The following is a 23,389-nucleotide window of genomic DNA, read 5'->3' on the forward strand; positions in this document are numbered from 1 at the left end:
TTCGAAAACTTTTTAAAGGCTTATTATCTATTATTTTTAATCAAAATGTTAATGCTTTATCAATAAAATATTTTTATTTTAAAGTTTTAGGTCTTTCTTTATATTTAATTTTACATTGAATTTAATAAATAAATTTATTAATATATTATTTTTATTAATTTTTTTCAGCCATTAAAAAATGTAAACGGGCGGTTAAAACTTTATAAACTATTTCTTACTTAAAAATAACTACATAATAATATAGTCGTAATTAAAGGTTTTTAGTCAATTAAATTCAATTTTTAACGCATTTAATTGGAAATTTTGTACTTTAGAAAAAGAATATAATATGAACTGAATTGTTTTAGATAGAATGCTTTGAATCTCTAGAATTTCGAAGAACTTTCAAATTTTTAACGTTACAATTTTATTTTTATATTTCAAAAATTTATAATTTTTCAGTGAAATTGCTAAATATTGACGTATAAATAACAATTGAACACTTAGTATTTGTAGAAGTGTGTTACAATTTTTTTCAAAACTTCTAAATATATATTTAAATTAATCTAATTTTCCCTACCATTTTTGGAAAATCCTACAAATAAAAAAAAAATCTTCAAAGCTTCCAGGTTCTTTTTTGATAATTTTGGTAATCTGTTTAAATGTTTTTTAATTTTCTGACACAATAATTTTTCAAAATGATAAATCATTTTCAATTTTCCTAGGAATCTTGAGAAAATGTTTTCATTCAAGTTAAGTCTTTCACAATTCTTAAAAAGATTCTAAATTTTTTTTTGAATTCTGCAAAAATCTACATTTTGTTTTAAATTCGACTGTGGGCATTTGCAACAAAATTTCTGTACGAATAGCCGCATTTTGTCGGTACACACACTTCGTCTAAATTATTTGAAATCATTTCAAGTTCTTAATTTAATTTGAATCTTTTTTAAACTTCTAAATATCTCTTAAAATTACTCTAATTTGGATGAAAATAATCAGTTTTCTATTGTTATTTATAAATTCAAATTTAAGGATTTTTTTTTTAATTTGCAGGATTTTCTAAAAGTTGTAGGAAAAATTTAACCCTTGTTTTATATACATTTAAAAGTTTGGAAAAACTTTCAAAAATGTTTATAAATTTGGAAAAATTTTAAACCGCTTCTAGATTTCTTGAGATTTCGAAATAAAATTTTAAAGCCTTTCAAGGATGCTTCTGAACTTCTAATTGAAGAACTGTTAAATTTAAAAATATATATTTTTCAATTTTTAATATGTCTAACTTGAAATTACTTAAAATCATATAATTGTGAACAATTTTAAAGTTCATTGCTTGAATCTTTATTTTAGAACACTGAAAATATTAACGTGGATTTATATTTTTGGAACTTAATCTGAATCTTTGACCTCTATAATTGATCAAAGTTCTAAATTTTGCAGTTTATCTGCATTTCATTTAAAATTGTTCAATTGAAAAATGTTAGTACCGTCCGTTTTATATGTGTAAATTATTAAGCATTTGAATACACAATTTTTTAATTGAAAAGCTTTTAAACTTCAATTTTAAAAGCATAAAATTCAAGAGTTTCACATTGAATGCTTTAATTTGTTGTTTATTGTTTATTACTATAAATGGAAAAACGTTTAGAATAGAGTTCGATTTTTTAAATTTCATACACCTTGAAACGCTGAAGAAGAGAACATTGAATTTGCTTTTTTTTGCTTCTAAAACACTTATTTAATTGAAATGCGAAGAGTAATTGAAATATTTTAGTCTATTCTGAAATAAACGTCTCGTTTAGAAGAAATCTTGCTATTAAAAATGTATTTATTTATCGAGATATAATTTACCTTTTGTTTATTACAGAATAAATAAAGACATTTCAAGGGATCTAGTACACCCGATTTAAAAGATTTCAAAACCATGAAAGATTTTAAACGATTTCAAATTTTTTTAAAGATTTGAAAAACTTTCACAAAGTTTTATAAGATTCCAGGAAATTTTCACAAACATTTCAAAGAATTCATAGGGATTTCAAAAGATTCCAAAAATGTTCAAGATTTCAAAAAGTGCGCCAGATTTGAAAGATTTAAAAACACATCAAAGATTAAAGAAATATTTCACAATAATTTAATAAAGAATTCAAATTTTTTTTAAAAGATTTCAACAAATTTCATGCAGATTTTGAGTGTTTCAATGATTTCAAACAAATACAAAAAGTTTCAGAAAGATTTCACAAATGTTTTTAAAAGTTCATAAGGATTTCAAGAATTTCAGAGATTTTAAAAAGATTTCATAAAGAATTCGCAACAAGATTGAAAGAATTACAAAGATTTCAAAAAGAGAACAGTACTCCAGATTTCAAAGATTTTAAACGATTGCGATTTTTTTTTAGAAGATTTCACAAATATTTGGAATGTTTTAATGATTGTAAATGAATACGAAAGATTTCAGAAAAATTTCGTAAATATTTTTCAAAATTCATAAGGATTTAAAAGATTTCAGGATTTTTAAAGTTTTCAACAGGAGGCACCACACTTCAAAGATTTCAAAAGTTTTAAAAATGTTAAACAATTTCAAATTTTTTAGAAGATTTTAAAAGATTACACCAAAAATTCAAAATATTTCAGTGATTTTAAACGAATACAAAAGATTTCACAAGTGTTTAAAAGAATTCATAAGGATTTTTAAGAATTTCAAATAAATTACACTAGATTTTAAAGATTTGAATTCGTTTCAAAAATTAAAAAAATATTTCACAAAGATTTCATACAGATTGTAAAAAGTTTCAAAGATTTAAAATATTTTACAAAAATATTACGATTCTAAAAGATTTCTCAAAGATTTTACAGAAATTTCAAGATTTTATCAGGATTTTAAATACTTCAAAAGACTTCAAAACACTTTAAAGATAATAATTACGTCAAAAACTTTACAAAGATTAAAAAAAAACATTCCCACAGATTTTACAAAGACGACTTACGTTCGCAAAAAATTAAGAATTTGTTTATGTATGGTTCTGCTTTCTTTAGAAATTGTTGGCCAATAAAAAATTGATCGTTTCATTTTTAAAATTTTATTACATATGTTTATCTTATTATTTGATGTAATAAAAGAGACCTGGAAAAACCTGATTTCTTAATCTGGAAAAGACCTTGAATTTTGTTCCTAAGAATCGCTAGACACTCTGGTAATCCGTCCCTCGACTTAACTTTCGATTTGTTTTTAAGAAAATGAAATATTGTGATTAAAATATTACAGAACATTCTCGATCACTGGTTGCGATTAGGCGTTGAAGGATTTAGACTCGAGAATATTCGATTCTTGACAGAGGATCCGCAACTGCAAAATGAAATGAGCCATTCCAATGGTGCTCCTGGATCGTACGAGTCTTTGAATCATGTTAGAACTAGAGATCGTGTTGAGAATGGAGTAATATTGAGAAAATGGCGCAACATCGTTCACAATATTACTAAAAGAGAAGGGTAAATATCTAATTATCAAATGTCTTGTAAATCTAAGATAAAGGGTGGCGACTCGGCCGGAAAACCGGGAATTTACTTCTGACCACAGTAAAATTCAAGCTTCTATTATATTTTAGTTATTTTAATCATTTTAATCAATTTAGACAAGTGATTTATACGTTATCTACAGTCGAAAATTTTTCAGATTATCTCAGTTTACTTTAATAAAATCATAATTTATTATTGAAATTTTATTTATTAAGACATTGAACTATTTGTTTGAAAATTTATGTAATTTGCGAGAAATTCGCTTTTTTTTGTAAAAAATTGATATCGTAGAAAATCCATATATTTTATTAAAACTCGATTTTTTTCGTAGAAAATTATCTTTTTCTTTGGAAATTAATCTTCTTGTGTAAAAAATCTTATTTTCGGTTAAAAATTCAAGCATTACAGTTAAGTATTTATGATATTAGTTGAAAATTAATGATTTAGGTTAGAAAAAAAATTACTTGGGTGTAAAATAAACTCTTGTTAAAATTTTTTTTTTATTGAAGATTCATCATTCTAATTAAAAATTCGTTTTTTGATTGAAAAATTATTTTTTCTCTGGATGAAAAAGGAATTCGTGTTTGCCAAACAATTTAACTATTTTGATGAAAATTTGTTTCTTTTTTGGTTGAAAATATTTTGTTTTTTGAACTGAAGATGTAACTATTCTTGCAGTTGAAAATCCCATAATTTTAAATAACAATTCATCCCTTTGGCTGAACATTTATTTTTTGACTAAAAGTTTACATATTCAATTTTTGGTTAAAAAATTATCTTTTGCAGTTGAAAATGCATATTTTTTTGGTAGAAATTAATCTTCTTGGTTGAAAATTCCTCTTTTGGGTCGAAAATTTAATTGAAAATTCATCTACTTTGCGAGAAATTCGCCTTTTTGTAGAAAATTGATCCTTATAGTTGAAACTTCATCTTGACGGTATAAAATTCAACTACTCCAGTCGAAGATTTATCGTATTAGTTGAAGATTCATCAGTTCTGTAATTTTTGGCTGAAAATTGATTTTATTCAAAATTCAACAATTTAGTTGAATATATGTCTTTTTTAATTGAAAATTCAACTATATCATAGAAAACCCATGTATTTTGTTAAAACTCGGTTTTTTTCGTAGAAAATTTTTTTTTTCTTTGCAAATTAATATTCTTGTTTAAAAATGCTTATTTTCGATTAAAAATTCAAGTATTACAGTTGAGTATTTATCATATAAGTTGAAAAATAATGTTTTAGGTTGGAAACAAAATTACTTGGGTGAAAAATAAATTCTATTTTGGTGAAAATTCGTTTCTTTTTTGGTTGAAAATTCCATAATTTTAGATAAAAATTCATACCTTTGGCTTAATATGTTACCCATATCAATTTTACTTAAATATGCACTGAATTTTAGATATGAGAATATAAAATAAAAATTTGTTAAAATAATTATCAAATTCATGTTTTTTAGAGAACAATCAAAGAAATTATTAATTATGTTTTAGTATTATTCAATTATTTGATTAATCGACGGTATTAATATATTTAAGAATGTCTTTTATATAATTTGTCAAAGATTTCTAAATTAAACATATTAATTGAATCTGTAGAAACTAAAAAATATTTTTCTATTATTTCGATCATTTAAAAAATAATTTGGCTAACAACTATAAGCTCAGTCTAAAAAAGCCTCAAAATATAATGAAGCAACGAATAAGATGATGTAAAACTTAAATGGATTTAATCAATTTTCCAGGTTATTTACAAGAAGTGAAGGATTTCCTAGAATTTCAAGAGGTTTTCAAATATTTATTGCAATTATTTTGAAATTCGACCTGAATTCCTATTAATTATCCTGCATTTTTTACAATAATTTTGAATTATTCTAATCTCACTCCAATTTACTGAATTGAATTAATTTTTAAAAAGTTTTTGTTTAATTTAGCTTAAAATCTCATATTAAGCATTTCATAAAATTATTTTAATTCTCTATAATTTTTCTAAACTTATTTCAAACTGATTCACTTAATTTTTTTTTTTTTTTAATTCAGTTTGATTTTTCATGCATTATTCGAATTTATCTAGTTTCCGTTAAATTCCTCTAAATGTACTCAATTTTAACTGAAATCGAAGTGTTTTTCGATTTTCAAATATTTTGAATATTCTTTTAATTTTTTTCATTCACTTGAATTCTTGTAAATTGGCTCAATTTTACTTAATTCAATTTTGTTTCCGATTTGCAGATTATTTGCACTGTGTGATGAAATCGGTGCTGATATGCTACAAGTATACAACAACGACGATAAAAAGGAGGGACCGCTGATAGATCTTTCTCAAAGTTCTCAGTTCTTAGCCAATGCCGGTGCTGGAATATCGGCAGAAGCTCTGAATAAGAGCGTGTCACAAAATCTTTTAATTAACGAATGGCCAGCCTGGGATGTAAGTATTTCAAAACTTGTCTAAAAACAGCTTACAAATATTTGTTTCTTGTTTTTTTTTAACAATTTTGTGAAAAACTCATTATCTGCAGTATCTGAATTAGAAATCCGATTTCCATAAAAATGAGTATTCAAAAGTTGTTGAGGTGGCTCAATTCAATTATAGTAATGGAAATTCAAAATGACTGATTTAATACGTGAATTGTGAATCTAAAAATATGTACTCTAAAGATTTAAAAAGAGAAATATATTTAATTTAAAAAGGTCTAAATACCAGTTTTAAAAAATTTCAAGAGTTTTCAATTTTAAATCTTCTGAATTGAAGATATTTCAAATGTAATAAATTGTAACGATTTGTAATTTAAAATTCTTCAATTCGTAATGTTTATAATTGAAGTTTTCTGAATTCGGAATGTTTATAGTTTAAAAAGATGTAATTTTTAAAGTTTTTTTTTTTAATATGCTTCAACTTTGAAGAGTTAAAATGAAAAATTCTTAAATTTTGTCAAGACTTAATTGTAAATTTTTAAAATTTTAAACTTTCATTCTTCGATTTTAAGGATTTGCAATTCAAAGTTCTAAAATTTTAAAGTAAATTCCTGAATTTTGAAAATTGGAAATTTTTCAATTTTTAAGATTTATATATTGAAGGTATTTTATTTTTAACGTTTTTTGTTTTTGTTTTGTTTTTTGTCAATAGTTCAATTTTCAAGATTTATAATTGAAAATTCAGTAAAAATGAGAGCGTTTACTTATTTGTTTTAAAATCCTATAATTTGTGTTGTTCTACAATTAAAATATTTGCTTGAAAATTTTCTAATTTACCTGTAGCGTATAATGGCATTTCTTGTTTGTTAAATGAACAAGAAACTCGCTAAGCAATTATTAAATTTCCATCGCACATTAAAAAAAAATAGGGGGAAACTTTTTAACTCGATATTTTATTATGTTAAATGCGATAAACGAACAATCTATATGAAAAAATAATAGTTTTTAGGATTTGACACTTGCTTAATATATTTTTCAGCTAAAATAATATTGCCGTTCAAAAGTTTGGCTCTCAAAATGCTGTATAAAATGAGCCCAGGAAGAAGCCTATTTGTCTATTTTGCAAGTAGATATTGCAAAAATGGTGTTTATAAATTTAAAATTTTTTATTTCTAAGCTTACATTTTTAATTTGAAGAATTTTTAAATGCCTTCTTAAACACTTGAATAAATAAAAAATAAAAGCCTTTGATGTTGAAAATTTTGGATAAAAAACATTTTTATTTAATAAATAAATAAATTTTGTTTAAATTTGTCTGTACTATAAGTAATAAAAAGTGAACAAAAACGATTTTAAGCCAGTTCAAAATTTAAGAATTTTCAGATTTTAACGTTAAAACTTAAACGGTTTCAATTGAAAAGTCTTAGTCATTAAACAAATTTGAACGTGTAACTGAAGGTTTTTAAACTATTTTCAACTTAAAAATAACTTCATAATAACATATTCTTAATTAAAGGATTTGATTAAATTTAAAATATTGTTTTAGTCTAAAATATTCAATTTTTAACCCATTCAGTTTGAAATTTTTAATTAAGGAAAAGATTAATTATTCAATATTCAGCAATATTGGAATTTTTATTAAAGACAAGTAAATTGAAACAAAATATTTAAAAGTAAAGAATCTTTAACTGAATTGTTTGACATAGAAAACCTGGAATCGTTAACATTTCGAAAAATGTTTAATTTGTCAGTGAAGTTTTAAAATTTTGGTGTATAATTTACAAATGAACATTCGTAGACAAATTTGAGTAATTTTAAGAGATATTTGGGAGTTTTAAAAAGATTAAAAATGATCATGCAAATTTTAGAAAGTTTTCTTAAAATCTTCAAGAATCTTTTTTGAAAATTGTGTTTAAGTCTTTAAAAAAACTTTTTAAATAGTGTCTTAAAATAATTTTTCAAAGTGAAAAATTATTTCTAGTTTTTATATGAATCTTAAGAAATTTTTTTTATTCTTTTGAAGCCTTTACCAATTCTTGAAAAGAATCTAATTTTTTTGGTTTGAAATCTGCTAAAATCGACATTTTGTTTTATATTAGGCTATCATTTCAAGTCTTACATTAAGTTTGAATCTTTTGAAAAGTATTACATATCTCTTAAAATTACACAAATTTCGCCTACAAATAATAAATGTTCAATTTTTATTTATACATCCAAATTGTAAAGAAATTTTTTACAATTTGCAGGATTTTCTAAAAATTGTAGAAAAAATTCAATACATTTTGACAGATATTTAGAAGTGGTGGAAAATATTTCCAAAATAATTTTAAATTTAACACAAATTTAAAACAACGTCTAGATTTCTTAAGATTTTGAAATAAAATTTTGAAGCTTTCCAAGGATGTTTAAACTATTTAAAATGAAAATAATTGAATTTCTAATTTAAGAAGTGTTCAGTTAAAAAATTTTCAATTTTTCAATATTTGGTGTTTCTAGCTCAAAATTCCTTAAAATTATATAATTTTGAAAATTTTAAAGTTCGTTGATTGATTTTTTAATTTCGAGCATTGAAAATGATAACGTAGTTTTATATTTTTTTATATTTAAAATGTGTTGGTACCTTCAATGAAAAAAAATCCTTACAACTTTTATTTTAACCTTTTTTAAATAATTAGTCTTAATTTTGATATTTTTCAATTAAGAACTCATTCAGTTTATATTGCGTAATTCGAAAATCGCTCACTTTAAAATTGGAAGCGTTTAAAATCGAAGATTATTTATTTTTTTAAACATTTTCAGTTGTTCAACTGTGAATATAAATTAATAATTAATTGTTTTAAATTGAATTGTACTTTAAGATTTAAAAAATAAATAATAATTGATTGTACAAGACGATTCGAAATTAGTTCACCATTTTCAAATTTCTAGATTTTAACGTTAAAAAGTGAACTGTTTTAAATGGAAAGTCTTATTAGTTGAAAAAGTGTATACGCCCCATTGAAACTTTCTAAACTATTTTCAATTTTAAAATAACTTTAAAATAATATATTTAAAATGAAAGTATTTTTTTTAATTTCAAATATTATTTCGGTCTAAAATATTATATTTTGAAACCATCCAATTTGAAATTTTTTAATTCAGAAAAAGAACAATTACTTAATATTTATAAATATCTAACTTTTCATTTAAAGTCAGTAATTATAAATTAAATATTTAAAACTAAAAAAAAAAACTAAACTTTGAACGTTATAATTTTAATTGTTCTATTTAACCAAATTTAATTTGTCAGTCAAATTGTTGAATTTTAATGTATAAATAACAATTGAACATCTATTATTCTTAGAAAAAATCGAGTATGTTAAAGAAATATTTAGAATATTTGAAAAAATTCAAATTTAATTTGAAATTATTTTAAATAATTCAAACAAAGTATCTAAGTGTACCGACATTTTTAACCAATTTTGAGCTGGAACTAGAATTTAAAATTGCTTCAAATGGTATTATTTTTAAAAAATTTTAATTCTTGTGAATGATTTTTCAATTTAGAGAATTGAAAATGATGATGTGGAATTATATTTTTGGAACTGAATCTGAATTTTTGAACTCTACAATTTATAAAAGTTAAAAAAAACTGCAATTTTCAAAGTTTAAAATTCAAGAGTTTTACTTTGAATGCTTTCATTTTGCAATTCAGTTTTTATTACTTCGAATCGAACAATTTTTAGATGACCGGGAAGTCTGTTCTTTGCTTAAAACGGCCACTCTGACTTTTGACTGGTAATTTATACTTTTGGCCAATGTTGTAAAAAAAACTAAAATTTACCAAATTTGAAAACAATTCAATATTCGCAAATATATTAAACGAGGGGAAAAAACTAAAAAAAAATCTTTATATTTTCAGCTCAACGGGAAGAGCCGTTCTTTGAGAGCTCGTGTTTCACCGCAAGTCGCTGATAGTTTAACGCTAATGACTTTACTTTTGTCAGGAACTCCGATAGTTAGATACAGCGATGCTACTGCCGCTAAAGCGGCATTTGCTGAAGTTACCAAAAAGCGCACTGCTCCTGCATTTTTGTTTGGTGATATCAAAACGCATATCATCAACAACACACAAGTTTTCGCTTACACGAGGTAAAATATTCTAGATTGGTTTTTGCAAATTTTACTTGAGAATTGGGGTTTTCGCTGAATAATAATTTACTAACAAAAATGAACTTTGTGGTGATTATAGGTTTCCTTTAGTTAATAGTATTGATAATTTTTGTACTAATCCAACTGTAAGAATCTGGTTTCTCTCGTATTTTAATTAAAGTCCTGGTGGAAAAAATGTTTACAAGAAATTACAACATTTCTACAACTGTTATTTTTTGTTAAAGCATGTACTTTTTTTGTGAAAAAAATTGTTTAAATAAACACTTCTTGTATTTTTTGGTAGAAAAGTAAACAGAATTAACAATAAGGTATAAGTTTCAGTTTAAAAGTTTGTATAACTTTTTATCAATATTATATTATATACAGGAAACTACAGAATTTTACATTGTAGAAAACTAGAATTCTTTACAAAAAAATACAAGATTTCACGAAAGTTTAAATATTGGGAAACTGTAGATTTTTACAACTATAATTTTTAAAATTTTATATTTATTTCTATAATTTTTACTAATATTATAAATTACAGACCAAGCAGCAATTTCAGTTATGCAACTTTTTTTTTAATTGAAATTTTATCTAGATATATACATCTATCAAACGTAATTTTAAATTAGAGGTATTATTTATTTTTCAAAATAATTTTATGTAAATTAATTCACACATGAAAATTCATTATCAAAAGTGGTTATCTTAAAAATAATATCAAATTTTTTTTGTTAATCTTTAAATGATTTAAGAAAATAAAATTTATATAAATAACAATTTGACAATGATTAATTTGGAAAATAGTTGAAGAAATTTAGATTCTTGAAGATTTCGAACATAAAGTTTAGAAGCTTTGTAAGAATTTTGAAAGGTTTCAAAAGAATACCAATTTTTTAATCAAAATTCCTAGAAAAATTAAAAATGTATTTTTTCTTCACGAATTTTAAAAATAACATTTAAAATGATTTTCAAGAAAGAGGGTCCAAGATTATAAGGCAATTCTTTAACTTTGAAGGCTTTCGAAAAATTGTAGAAAAAAAAAGAGTTCCAACATACGTAATAGAAAAATTTTCATTAGAATCCTGCAAAATTTTTAGATGACCTAATACATTTAAAATCAGACAAGGTCCTACATTTGAAAACACAGAATTTTTCGGGAGGAAATGTTTTTTTTTTTAGAAGAAACTATAGGCGATGCTTATTTTTCCGATTGGCAAAAAAAATGTTTATAAAAAGTTATGCGTATTTTAATGTTGTGCTTTGTTTTTCAAAATACTCGAATTTTTTTTAAACCTATGTAACTTCTGGCCTAATTGAAATATCTATCATTATCTTTCTGATTTTAATAGCATTTGTCTTCATTCAAAATCCGCCGAAAAATTTTTTAAAGTTTTAAAATTAACAAAAATAGCAGCGGTTTTCTCAAAAAATTAAAAATCGATTTTCTCAAAAAAACCCACCTCTAAATAAAAAAAAATAGCCTTTACTTTGATAATGAAGATAACTTGCAAGTTTGATACTTGCTTAATAAATTTTTTAGCCAGGAGAATTCTTTTTTCTAACAATCGAATTTTCTATTTCTTCTTGGAAACAATGAGAGATACTTGATCTTTTGAGATATTTTTCATCGTTTACGAAAACAATTCAAAAATTACTTTTTTAGGAAAAAAATTCTCCTGTCGTCAAAAATTGGTTTAGCCCGTAGAATAAAAAAGGTGAGTTTTTCCAGAAAATATATTTTTTCATGTTTTCAAAATTTGAAGAAAATAATAAAAACAGATTTGCTTTAAAACCCTACCTTTTTTATTCTCATAAATATATATATTTTTAAGTTTCTATTGATATAAAAAATGCATCTTATCAAAAACATACTGGCTAAACCATTTTTGAAGCCGAGATAATTTTTTCCCGTAAAAATGTAATTTTTGAATTTTTCTCGTAAACTATGAAAAGTATCGCAAAACAAAAAACAAGAGACATTTTTCATAGGAATTTTTTAGACGTGCAAACTTTTATGTTAATATTTTTTTGGATCTGTCATTATTCCCTGCGGATGTTGAAAATAATTTAAAATCAAAAAGGAAATAATCAATGTTTCAATTAGATCAAAAGTTATAGATGTTTGAAGATGAAAATTGGGACTTTTTAAAAAACAAAGTATAAAAAGATTTGCAAACCAAATTTTGATTTAAAAAATAATTTTTCTAGCTTAAAATTGATTAAAATTATATAGTTTTGAAAATTTATGAAAATATTGATTCATTCAGTTTATAGCATTGCAAATTATAGCGTGGATTTCTATTTTTTGAAATCATTAAGTTTTTATAACTTTAAGTAAAAAAATTTTATCTTCAAGAGTTGGAATCTTTTAATTTCAATTACCGTGTTCAATTCTTTCTGAATTGTTCATTTTTTATTTGCAGTAAAAAAGAATTCTTTTTCAACCTAGATTTGGCGAGATGAAAACTTTAAACGTAAAGATTTGTTTAATAACGATTATTCATTATTGACTTTTAATATTCTACCAACCCTTCAGAATTTAAACATGGCTTTTTTGCAATAGCTATCATGTGTACGTCTTAATTTAAAGTTATCTCATTGCAATATACTAAATGTTTCTCACCCTAGGTCGAAAAGGGACAACTGTAGGCTGCAAAACCTGTATATTCTAATAGTTGTAAATTCTTTTAGTAGTCCTTTTTTGTAAATTCTCGTAGAAAATTAAAACTACAATAAATTAGAGTAATAAGCAAAAAAGCACACAATTCACCCGAATAATAAACAAATATTATAGTTTACTGTAATTTTTGTTTTGTTTTGTAATTTACTGCATTTTTTTGTAGATTTCTGTCAAAATGCTTTTAGTTTTTTGTATCTGTTTGTATACAAAATTTCCACTAGGAAGGTAAACTAATTTAAGGAATTATTTGACTAACCAATGACTAATTTATCTTTTTTCATGCTCACTCGTCTCTTCTCAGACACTGGTGAGTTTTATAGATATTTGCATGCGCATGTTAGGATGTGCTAAAATAAAATTAGATAATGTAGATGATCTAGTAAACAGATTTTAAAACCATCCAGAGTGGTCACTTAATTCTAAAAAATGAAATAAAACGGAAACGTAGCAATTTGAAGTAAATCTTATGAGTCTTCGAAATTAAATAAATTGGAATTCAAAGCCTTTAAAAATTGGACAATCTCCAAATAAAAATTGCCTAGTTTCTTTTCTATACAATTAAAAATGGGGTTGCTTTTGCTCAGCCGTATGCATCGAGGGGTATCGTAGTTCAAATAAATCCAATAGATAGCGCTCCGATCAGGTAGGCCTGTCTTTGCATTGTTAAGTATAGAAAAAATACTAAAATTCATTAAAAACTTGATGCTTTTTATAAATATAAAAGGAAGAACAAAGTTTTCAGTAACAATAAGAGCATCTGTAATTAGTAATCCAAAAAATTCATGAAAACATGTAATTTAATATTAGAAAAAATGAATAGAAAGATGAGTATTTAAAAAACAGTTTGAATTGCATTAATATTTTTCTATTCTTTATTTTTCTAATATAATTAATTAATTTTATAAACAACTATAATTGTTGAAAATTTTAAACTTTGATAATATTACTTAACTAATAATAATAGTAATAATAATATTTAAACATTAATAATTGTCCTTATAATGTACTTCTTCGTTTTAATTCATCTATACATTTCCGCTATCTAAAAAATATATATCTATATATAATTTATTTTTAATCAGGGTAGCGATTTTAACGGGGAACCGGGAAAAACCCGGAATTGAGTTAAAAACCGGGAATTGACTTCTAATCGTAGTCAATTTAGAAAAATAATTTTTACTTCATCTACGGTTGCGGGGAATATGAGTGAAAATAATTATCGTTTTTATTTTAGTACAGGGAGTTTCGGTAAAGTAATATTGGGACAAGGAATTTTTAAAAAGAATTTACAGTGGGATTTAGAATTAAGGAGTTTAAAAAATCCCTGTTTCAAGTAAAAATTCGTCACAATTTAAAAGTTCCTTTTTTTCGAAATTTAAAAAAAGAGTTCTTCAATTCATTTTTGGAGTAGAAGTATTATTTCGAAAAGTAAATAGTTCCAAATTATAATATAATTTTTTTAAACATTTTTCGATAAGAATTTACCTTTTTTTTTCTTGAAAATTCAACTACTTGCGGTTGAAAGCTGAACTCTTTTATTGGAAATTAATTTTATATTTTTAAAGATTCATCATATTAAATGAAAATTCGCATCGTTTTAAAAATATAACTAGTTTCTTTAGAGTCACTATTTAAATAAAAAGTTAACTATTTCAGTAGAAAATAAACGATTTCGGGTAGAAAAAATTGACCTTTTTTAGTTCAAAGTTCAACAATTGGGATGTAAATTTGACTTTTTGGTAGAAAGTCGACTTTTTTTTGTAGGAAATCAGTTTTTTCTTTGAAAGTTAATGTCCTTATTTAAAAATTCTTCTTTTTTGTTAAAAATTTAAGTATTCCAGTTGAATATTCATCATTTTAGATTAAAATTAATCTTTTGGGTCAGAAATAAATTTACTTGGTTGAAAAACAAACTCGTCTGTTATAAATTATTATTTTTAAAATTTAAGATTAACTTTCAGCACGCTATATAATATACTCGGCTTCAAGTTCTTATTTAAATTGTCAATTTTACACATTTTCTCGTAGAAATTACTTTCAATAGAATATTTACCTTTTTTGCACTCTCTTTTTTTTTATTTCGGAAGAAGGAACTTTTAAATTGTGACGAATTTTGACTTGCAGCAGGGATTTTTAAATTATTTTCTTCTAAATCCCAGTTACTATTTTTCTTAAATTCCCGTTCCATATCGACAATTCCTTGTTCGAAGAGAAATTTTATTTCTTTACCAACTCCCTTTTACAATATAAAAACGATAATTATTTTCACTTTTATGCCCTGCAACTGTAGATAAAGTAAAAATTAATTTAATTCCCGGTGTTATCCCGTTTTTTCTCGGTCTTTCCCGGTTTCCCGATCAAGTCTCCACCCTAATTATAAATAAATTATGTGTAAATATATATTTTTAGAGGGCGGAAATGCCTAGGCGAATTAATAAAAAAGTATATTAAAAGGCGAATTATCAATGTTTAAATATTATTATTATTAGATTAGATTAAAATTTCGAAAATTGGACAATTTCAAATCGTTAAAAATTTAATAATTTCCAGTTATAATTTTGAAAAATGGGTCATTTAAAATAGAAAGAAATGGAAATTTTATTATTTATAAATAAAAGCATTCCAAATTATTAAATTTTGAGAATTTGAAATTGAAAACTAATTTGAAGGTTAAAGTCAAAGTTTCTGATTTTATAGAAATCTAAATTTTTAATAAGTTTACAAAAATGATGATTTAACATAAAGATGATCAGACACATTTTTATAAAATCAAAAAATAAATTCACCGTTATTTTCACTTTTTAAATATCATGTTTTAAACATTTTTGAACAAAGTAATGTATACTTAATAATTTCAAATTGAAAGTGTCTGAAATTTAAAAATGAACATATCAAACGATTTTGGACAATTTGATTTTTTAAAAAAGGAGTTGAATTGTATAATTTTCAAGGCGAAGCGCTATATATCAAAAAATTTTATTTTGAATTGAATCACGAAACTAGATCATTTTAGATTAAATTTTCGAAAATTGGACAATGCAAAACATTAATAATTGAATATTCCAAGATTCGAATTTTGGAAATTTAATCATTAAAATTCAAAGGAATTGAAATTGTATTATTTATCATTAAAAGCGTTCAAACTTGAATAATTAAAAGTTGAAAACTTTTGAATTTGAATAATCTTTAATTCAAAGCGATTAAAATTTGACAATTAGAAATTAAGATCTAAATTGCATCTTTCAGTGTCAAAGCTTCTAAAATTATAGGATTTTTAAAAATTATTAAAATACCAAAATTATAATTTAACATTAAACCAGATCAAACAAATTTGTCTAAAATCAAAAAATGAATGAAATTGTCCGTTTAAAAAACTTTAAAAATAAAAAGTAGTTATACATTTGAAACATTAAAAATGAAAATTTTATACTCCAGATACCTGAAACTTAACCGAATCTGAACTTAATTAAAAAATTTAAATAATTTAGTCCAGAAAAATTATGGTAATGAACATTTTTGTACTCAAACCCTTAGAAATTTCTTATTACTAAATTTAAATCGTTTAGAAATTAACATTTTTTAAATTGTCAATTATGCTTTTCAAAATTCAACAAGTTCAATCGCAAAGATTAAATTATTTAAAGTAAATTTACAATGATGCTATCCGAAATTTAACTATTTCAATTTTAAGCGCAAAGTTTAAACTTAAGATAGGGAAAAATGGAAATTGTAGCCTTTGCCATGAAAATTCAATTACTCAATAAAAAAATGGTGTTTTTTAAAAGCTGAGTTTGAAATTTTGAACTATTTGGAAAAAATTTCACATTTAAAAAATTGAATATTCAATGCCTGATTCTACAATCTGCTCATTTGAGGAATTGAATTTGAAAAATTGTTATCTTAATTTTTCACTGTTTTAAATTTATTCTTAAGGCGTTTCATTCAAATTTGTTTGATTGCAAAACCTTGAAACTGTAAAGTGTACGTTCAAAATTGAAAGAAAATAATTCAGAATATTTAAATCTGAAATTATTAAATTAATAACTGACTATCAATGCCTTTTATATGAAATGTTGCAGTTTCGAAATATTTTAAAATAAAATTGTCCTGCCATTTTTAAAAGTTTTATTTGAAACTACAACAATGTGAAGTTCAAAACCTCCAAAAATTAGGAAATTTCAAACCAAATATTTTCGAATCTAAGCATTTGAATAAAAAGAAAAGCTTTAGTTTTAAGACCTCAAAGATTGAACTGTTTTAGAAATGCGCATTCAAAACTATAATTTTAAATTTAAATATAATAAATATAAATTTTTTATGTTATCATGTAATATCATGTGACTTTCAAAGTGATTGGGTAGATTTTTTAATAAATAATGTGATTTCTGTAAAAAAAAAATCGTTCAAAATTGAAGAATTTTAAATATTGTGAACCTTTAAAGTTTAATTATTCTAGAAACTTTGAAAATGGCGCGAATCCGCCCTCAAAATATTATTATAAAATTATTATTTTAAATTTATAATTATAATCAGATTTTGTTTAGTACATGAAACAGTTCGTATTAATTTGCAACTTTGTCATACAAAAAAACAGATTGCATTATTTCGAATTGTAGTTATAACAATTTTTGTTGATAAAATAGAATTAAGAAAAGATATTTCGATCGTTTGAACGTATTTGCATTTTCAACTTTCAAAACTTAACAATTTTTAAATATTGTATGACATTGTAATTAATTGGATAGATTTCTCTACTTAGAATTTATCATATTCCAGATAAAAAATAAATTCACTGTATAAAATTGAAAAATTTGAAATTGTAATCCTCGAAAGTTGAATTATTCTAAAAGAAAAATGTTTAAAATAGAATAGAAAATTGATCCATTTTAAGTATAAAGAATAAAAAATAATTTAACTTTTTCAAATTTAATTTTAAACTTGGCTTATTTTTAAATTAGTATTGTGAAATTAAAAGTTTGAATTTCACATTATGATTACAATTCTATTATAAATTTTGCAATCATAAAATTATAACTGATTGATTCGAAATTTAATCTATTTAAAGTTTAAAAAATTGTAGAATTAGGTATTGCACTCTTTTTGAAAATTTTACAAATTAAGCATTTAAAATGTCATAGGTATGAAATAAAAAGTGCTGAAAATTATGTAATTTCAAATAAAAGATCAAGTAAAGGAATTTTAAATTCAACTTTTTTTAAATTGCATATAATGCCATGTAAAGTTTCCAGTCAAAAATAACAATTTACTATCATTTCCCGATTTCAAAAAAAAAATGAATTGTAAAACAAACTGCAGGGTGGCCGTTGGACCGGGAAACCTGGAAAACCGGGAATTTTATGGGACCGGGGAAAACCGGGAAATGGCAGTTAATTTATTTTTTGATCGGGAATTTTACAAAATTTGCAGACTAAAAATTTTATTCAACTTCAATTTCAACAGTTTTTAAATAATTTCCTAAATTTTGATTTTTATAAATTATTATATAATTTAGTTTGGAATGCCTAATTCGTAAATCTTTCACGTTAAAAATTTTCCATTAAAAAAAATTATAAATGAGAAGTTTTTAAAATCAAAGATTCTTTTATAAAAAACAGAGTGGCCGCTGGACCGGGAATTTGACGAATTTTCATCAGAATAATCTGCCCAAGAGCGATTTTTACAGTTTTTAAAGTAATTAAAGTGCCATTTTTAGGATTTAAACAATTAAAAATTAAAAGCATTTGAAGTTGAATTTTTTTGATAAAAGAAAAACAGTTTTATTTTATCAACTGTCAATATAAATAAATAAATAATTTTTGAAATGGATCTGTACTCTAAGTTTAGAAATCTGAACAATAATTGATTTCACCAAACAATTCTAGATCCGGTTAAAATTTGAGAATTTCCAGATTGTAACTGTTTCAATCCAAAAGTCTTGATAAGAATTGGAATTAATATATCATTTATTGCGAAAGTTTTATTTTTAAATAAAATTTTTCATGATTGATCAATAATATATTTTTAATTCAGAGTTTCAGATATTCCTTTATATTATTCTTTTATATTAAATTTAATAAATAAATGTATTAATATATTATTTCTATTAAATTTTTCAGCTATTAAAAAATGTAAACCTGCGTTTTACTATTTTCAACTAAAGAATAAACTTCTAATAATATAGTCACAATTAAAGGTTTTTATTAAATTGAAAATATTGTGAGTCTAAATTAATTAATTTTTATCCCTTTTAATTTGAAATTTCTTAATATAGAAAAAGAATAAGTATTGAATATTTAGAAATATTTCACTGTACATTTAATACGAGTAAATTGAAAACAAATATTGAAAATAAAACAATTTGAAACTGAATTGTTTTACATAGAAAGCTTTGAATCTTTAGATTTTCGAAGAACTTTCAAACTTTTAGCGTTACAATTTTAATTGTTCTATTAAAAAAGTGTTTAATTTATAAGTGAAACTGTTAAATTTTGACGTAAAAATAACAATTGAACACTTATTATTTGCAGAAAATTTTTTAGTAATTTTAAGAGATATGTAGAAGTTTTAAAAAGTTTCAAAATCAATTAAAAACTTGAAATTATTTCAAGTAATTTAATCGAAGTGTGTTGACATTTTTTCACAGCTTCTAAATATATTTTAAAATTAATCGAAATTTTCATACAATTTTTGAAAATCAAGCAAATTAAATCCTTAAAATTGTCCATGTTCTTTGGTCATTTTTTAAATCTCTTAAATTCTTCTTAAACTTTCTGTTACAATAATTTGTCAAAGTGAAAAATCATTTTTAATTTTCCTAAGAATCTTAAGAAAATTTTTATTCTTTTGTAGTCTTTCACAATTATTAAAAAAATTCTAAATTTTTTGTTTGAAATCAGCAAAAATCTACATTTTCTTTTAAATTCGGCTGTAAGTATGTCAAATTATTTCAAGTTCTAAATTTAATTAGAATATTTTTTAAACTTCTAAATATCTCTTAATATTACTCTAATATTTCTACAAATAATAAGTGTTCTATTTTAATTTATAAATTCAAATTTAATTTTTTTTTTAATTTGCAGGATTTTCTCAAAGTTACAGAAAAAAAATCAATTTAAAAGTTCTGACAAAAAGTTCAAAAATTATTTAGAATTTGGAAAAATTGTAAACCACTTCTAGATTTGTCAAGATTTTGAAATACAATTTTTAAGCTTTTTTAATGTCTCTAGCTTAAAATTACTTAAAATAATCTAATTTTGAAAATTTTTAAAGTTCATTGTTTGATTCTTTAATTTAGTCTATTTAAAATTTTGTTTATATTCAATTGATTAATTATTGAATCAATAATCCATATTATGTTATTTTTTTTTTGTATGTTGTAAATTTTTTCTAAAAAATTAAACTAAAAATTTTCAGGTTGAAAAGCGGAAACCCTGGCTTTTTGGTGGCCTACAACAGTGGAAATAATTCCACCATAGTCGACTTCACGTCGGTTCCCCACATGGCGAAAGAAGTCACTGTGGTTGCTCACAGTCCAAATTACGTCGTAGGTGGATCAGATACCACGTAAGTATTTACCTTTTTTTTCCAATTCTGATTTATTCTTCATTTATTAAGTATCTAATTAACAACACTTCTTTCTTTATTACAGAAAAACAAAACTGAATTCTGAAAAAGTTCCGATGGCTCCTAAAAGCACTCTAGTCGTGTCTTTTGTACCAGGATCAGGAAATTAAAAATAAAAAGCCATAAATAGACTATGCGAAGCCTTAAAAAAGGCACATAAAGAATTTATTGCGTCTATCTTCGCTGTGATATTGTTGTGTCACAGTATGTATTGTGGAACTGTTCTCGTATATCAAGTTATTAAAGAACATTGCAAACATTACTTTTGGTCTTTTCCTGTTTAAAAAAACTACACTATAAGTTCCTTGTCACGTGCTTAAGATGATTTTGTTTTAAAATCTTTTTTGAATTTTCAAAACTTCTGAATACATTTTAGTGGATTTTAAATAAATCATTCAAGAAAAACAAGTTATTTTGTAGGGTTTCAAAAGTTTTAAATTATTTTTGGAATTCTCCCTGAATCCTACTTAATTCAATGGAATTAAAAAAAAAAGTTATTATTTAATTGGATCAATTGATAAAATGATCTAAGGATTTAAAATATTTCAATGTATTTTTTTTAAAATCCTTGGCATTTTCAATACATAAAAAAATGACAAGGATTTTTTTTTTAATTTTTAATATTTTAGGTTATTTAACATTTTTTTTAATCAAAATTGATTTAAGTAATTTAATGAGATTTTGTAAGGAATTTAAATATTTTAGGGTATTTTAAAAGACTGAGACATTTTCAAGATCTTTAAACAATTTAAAAAATTTTCCAAGGATTTAATAATCCTAAAGGAATTTAAAAAATTTGAATTCGGTTTTAAAGAATTTCGGATGATATGGCAGGATTTCACAGGTGGAAACATTTTTACGAAAAAGAACAAAAAACTAAAATCATTTTCAGAGGAATCTACAAATAAATCCAATAAATTACAACAAAAGTTACTGGAAAGTACAACTTTTTTTTATGATTTGAACGAATTTTGTACCTTTTTTATATGGCTATATTTTATTGTAGGTTTCATTCCCTACAAGAATTTCCGTAGGTCGAAAAAGAATAACTTTTTTAATACAAATAAAAAATGAACAGTTGAGAAAGAATTAAACACGGCTCTTAAAATTAAAAGATTAAAATTCTTTAAGATTTTAAAGTTATAAAAATTTAACTATAAATTAAAACAATAGTTTTTAATTTAAGACTTTTTAAGTTAAAGCTTTGAACATTCTTCAACTTTTAACTGCAAACAAATTTAATGTTATATGATTGCACAGTTCAAAGAATTAAAACAATAGAAATCCTTGCTATCACTTTCAGTGCTATAAATTGAAGAATTAAGAATTTATCAATTTTCAGGGTTATAGCATTCAGCTTAGAATGCGTATTTGAATTAAAAGAATTTCAAAGTGCAGTTTTAAAAACTTTAGCAATTAAAAATTATAACCGTTTGAAATCGAAGATTTCTTATAACAAACATTTTTAGTTGGTAAACTGTAAATATGAATTAAATTATGATTTTTAAATTTGAATTGCACTTTAAAATTTTGAAAATAAATAATAATTGAATGTAAAAAACAATTCTGCATCAGTTCACAATTTTAGAACTTCCAGATTTTAAGGTTAAAAATGAAACTGCTTCAATTGGAAAGTCTTAAGCAAATATAAACACCCTATTGAAACTTTATAAACTATTTTTTATTTAAAAATAATTTTTAAATAATATATTTATGATTAAAGGCTTTTATTAAATTTTAGTCTAAAATATTTCATTTTTAAACCACGTAATTTAAAATTTTTCAATTAAAAAAAAAAGAACAGTTAACTTAATATTTGAAAATATCTGACTGTACATTTAAAATGAGTAACTGTAATTAAAATCCTCAAAACGGAACAAAAAAAATAAACTTTGAAAATTACAATTTTGAAACTGAAAATTCCAATTTGAAACCAAATATAGATTTTGGCAGATTTCGAACGTGAAATGTAGAAGCTTTTAATAATAACATTTTTTAAGATTACTGGAAAAATTGAAGATGATTTTTTTTAATTATTTGAAATTCGAATAATTTTAAAAGATATTTAGAAGATATCAAGATCTTAAAATAGAATTTTGAAGCATTTTAAGGATTTTTATACTATTTAAAATAAAAATAATTTAACATAATTTAAACAGAGATTTTTCAATCTTTTACAAATTTATAGTTGGAACAAGAATTCATTCAGAATAATAACCGGGAATTTCAATTTTTAAAAAATTCCGAGCTAGCACTGAAAATTTTCGAAAAGGAACAAAATTTTGAAGTGGCACAGGACATTTTTTGAAAGAATTATAATTCTGAGTTGAAGCAGAGAATTTTCAAAGAAAAAAAAAACAATTCTGAATTGAAACTGGTATTTGTCCAAAAGAATGATAATTCTTCTTAGAACAGGGAATGTTAAAATTTAAATAAATTCCGAGCTGGAACAGGGAATTTTTTATTAGAATGAATTATAATTCTAAGTAAACACGGGACATTTTCGAGAAAAATTAAACTTATGAATTGGAACCGGGAGTTTTACAAAAATTCGAATTCCTTTTGAAAACGGAAAATTTTCGAAAAGTATTAAATTCCGGATTTGAACAAGGAATTTTCAATTTTTAACCTATTCTGAGTTGGAACTGGAATTTATCCAGGACAATAACAATTCTCAATGGAGAATTGAATTTTTCCAACAAAATTATTGTTCAGTTTTAAAAAAAAGGTATTTTCTAAAAAAAATTATAATTACAGTTAGTTTAAATGAAACACTTTCGAAAATAAATAAATTCTGGATTTAAATAGGATTTTCAAAATGATATCATTTTAATCAATTTTAGACTAGAAACGTTAATTTTGGCATACAATTTTTTTAATTTGTTTAATATTCTCTAAAAAAAACATTAAAAAATTTTCCTAAAATCTAATACAAATTTTGCTACTACCTTAAAATCTTCCATATTTTTTTAAATATTGGAAATCCTTTGAAATATTCTCATAAAATTGATGACAAAAAATGTGTCTTGATAACTTTCAAAAGTAT

At 23.4% G+C, this 23,389-nt stretch overlaps 1 protein-coding gene across 2 annotated transcripts in view; it reads left to right on the plus strand.

Moving 5' to 3' along the window:
- The window catches only part of LOC117172578 (neutral and basic amino acid transport protein rBAT), a 37,015-nt gene extending 16,410 nt beyond the window's left edge, over positions 1–20,605 (plus strand). Inside the window, exons 5-10 of one of the 2 annotated variants that reach the window (XM_033360648.1) lie at positions 3,239–3,462; positions 5,721–5,916; positions 9,805–10,034; positions 13,022–13,027; positions 20,134–20,283; positions 20,369–20,605. In XM_033360648.1, coding sequence (XP_033216539.1) covers positions 3,239–3,462; positions 5,721–5,916; positions 9,805–10,034; positions 13,022–13,027; positions 20,134–20,283; positions 20,369–20,453 — 891 coding nt within the window. In that variant the 3' untranslated portion in view covers positions 20,454–20,605. The remainder of the gene's footprint in view (positions 1–3,238; positions 3,463–5,720; positions 5,917–9,804; positions 10,035–13,021; positions 13,028–20,133; positions 20,284–20,368) is intronic. The other variant, XM_033360649.1, reaches the window with a different exon arrangement.
- The last annotated feature ends 2,784 nt before the right edge of the window (positions 20,606–23,389 follow it).

The sequence above is a fragment of the Belonocnema kinseyi genome, chromosome 5 (genome assembly GCF_010883055.1).
Source record: "Belonocnema kinseyi isolate 2016_QV_RU_SX_M_011 chromosome 5, B_treatae_v1, whole genome shotgun sequence".
NCBI lineage: Eukaryota > Metazoa > Arthropoda > Insecta > Hymenoptera > Cynipidae > Belonocnema > Belonocnema kinseyi.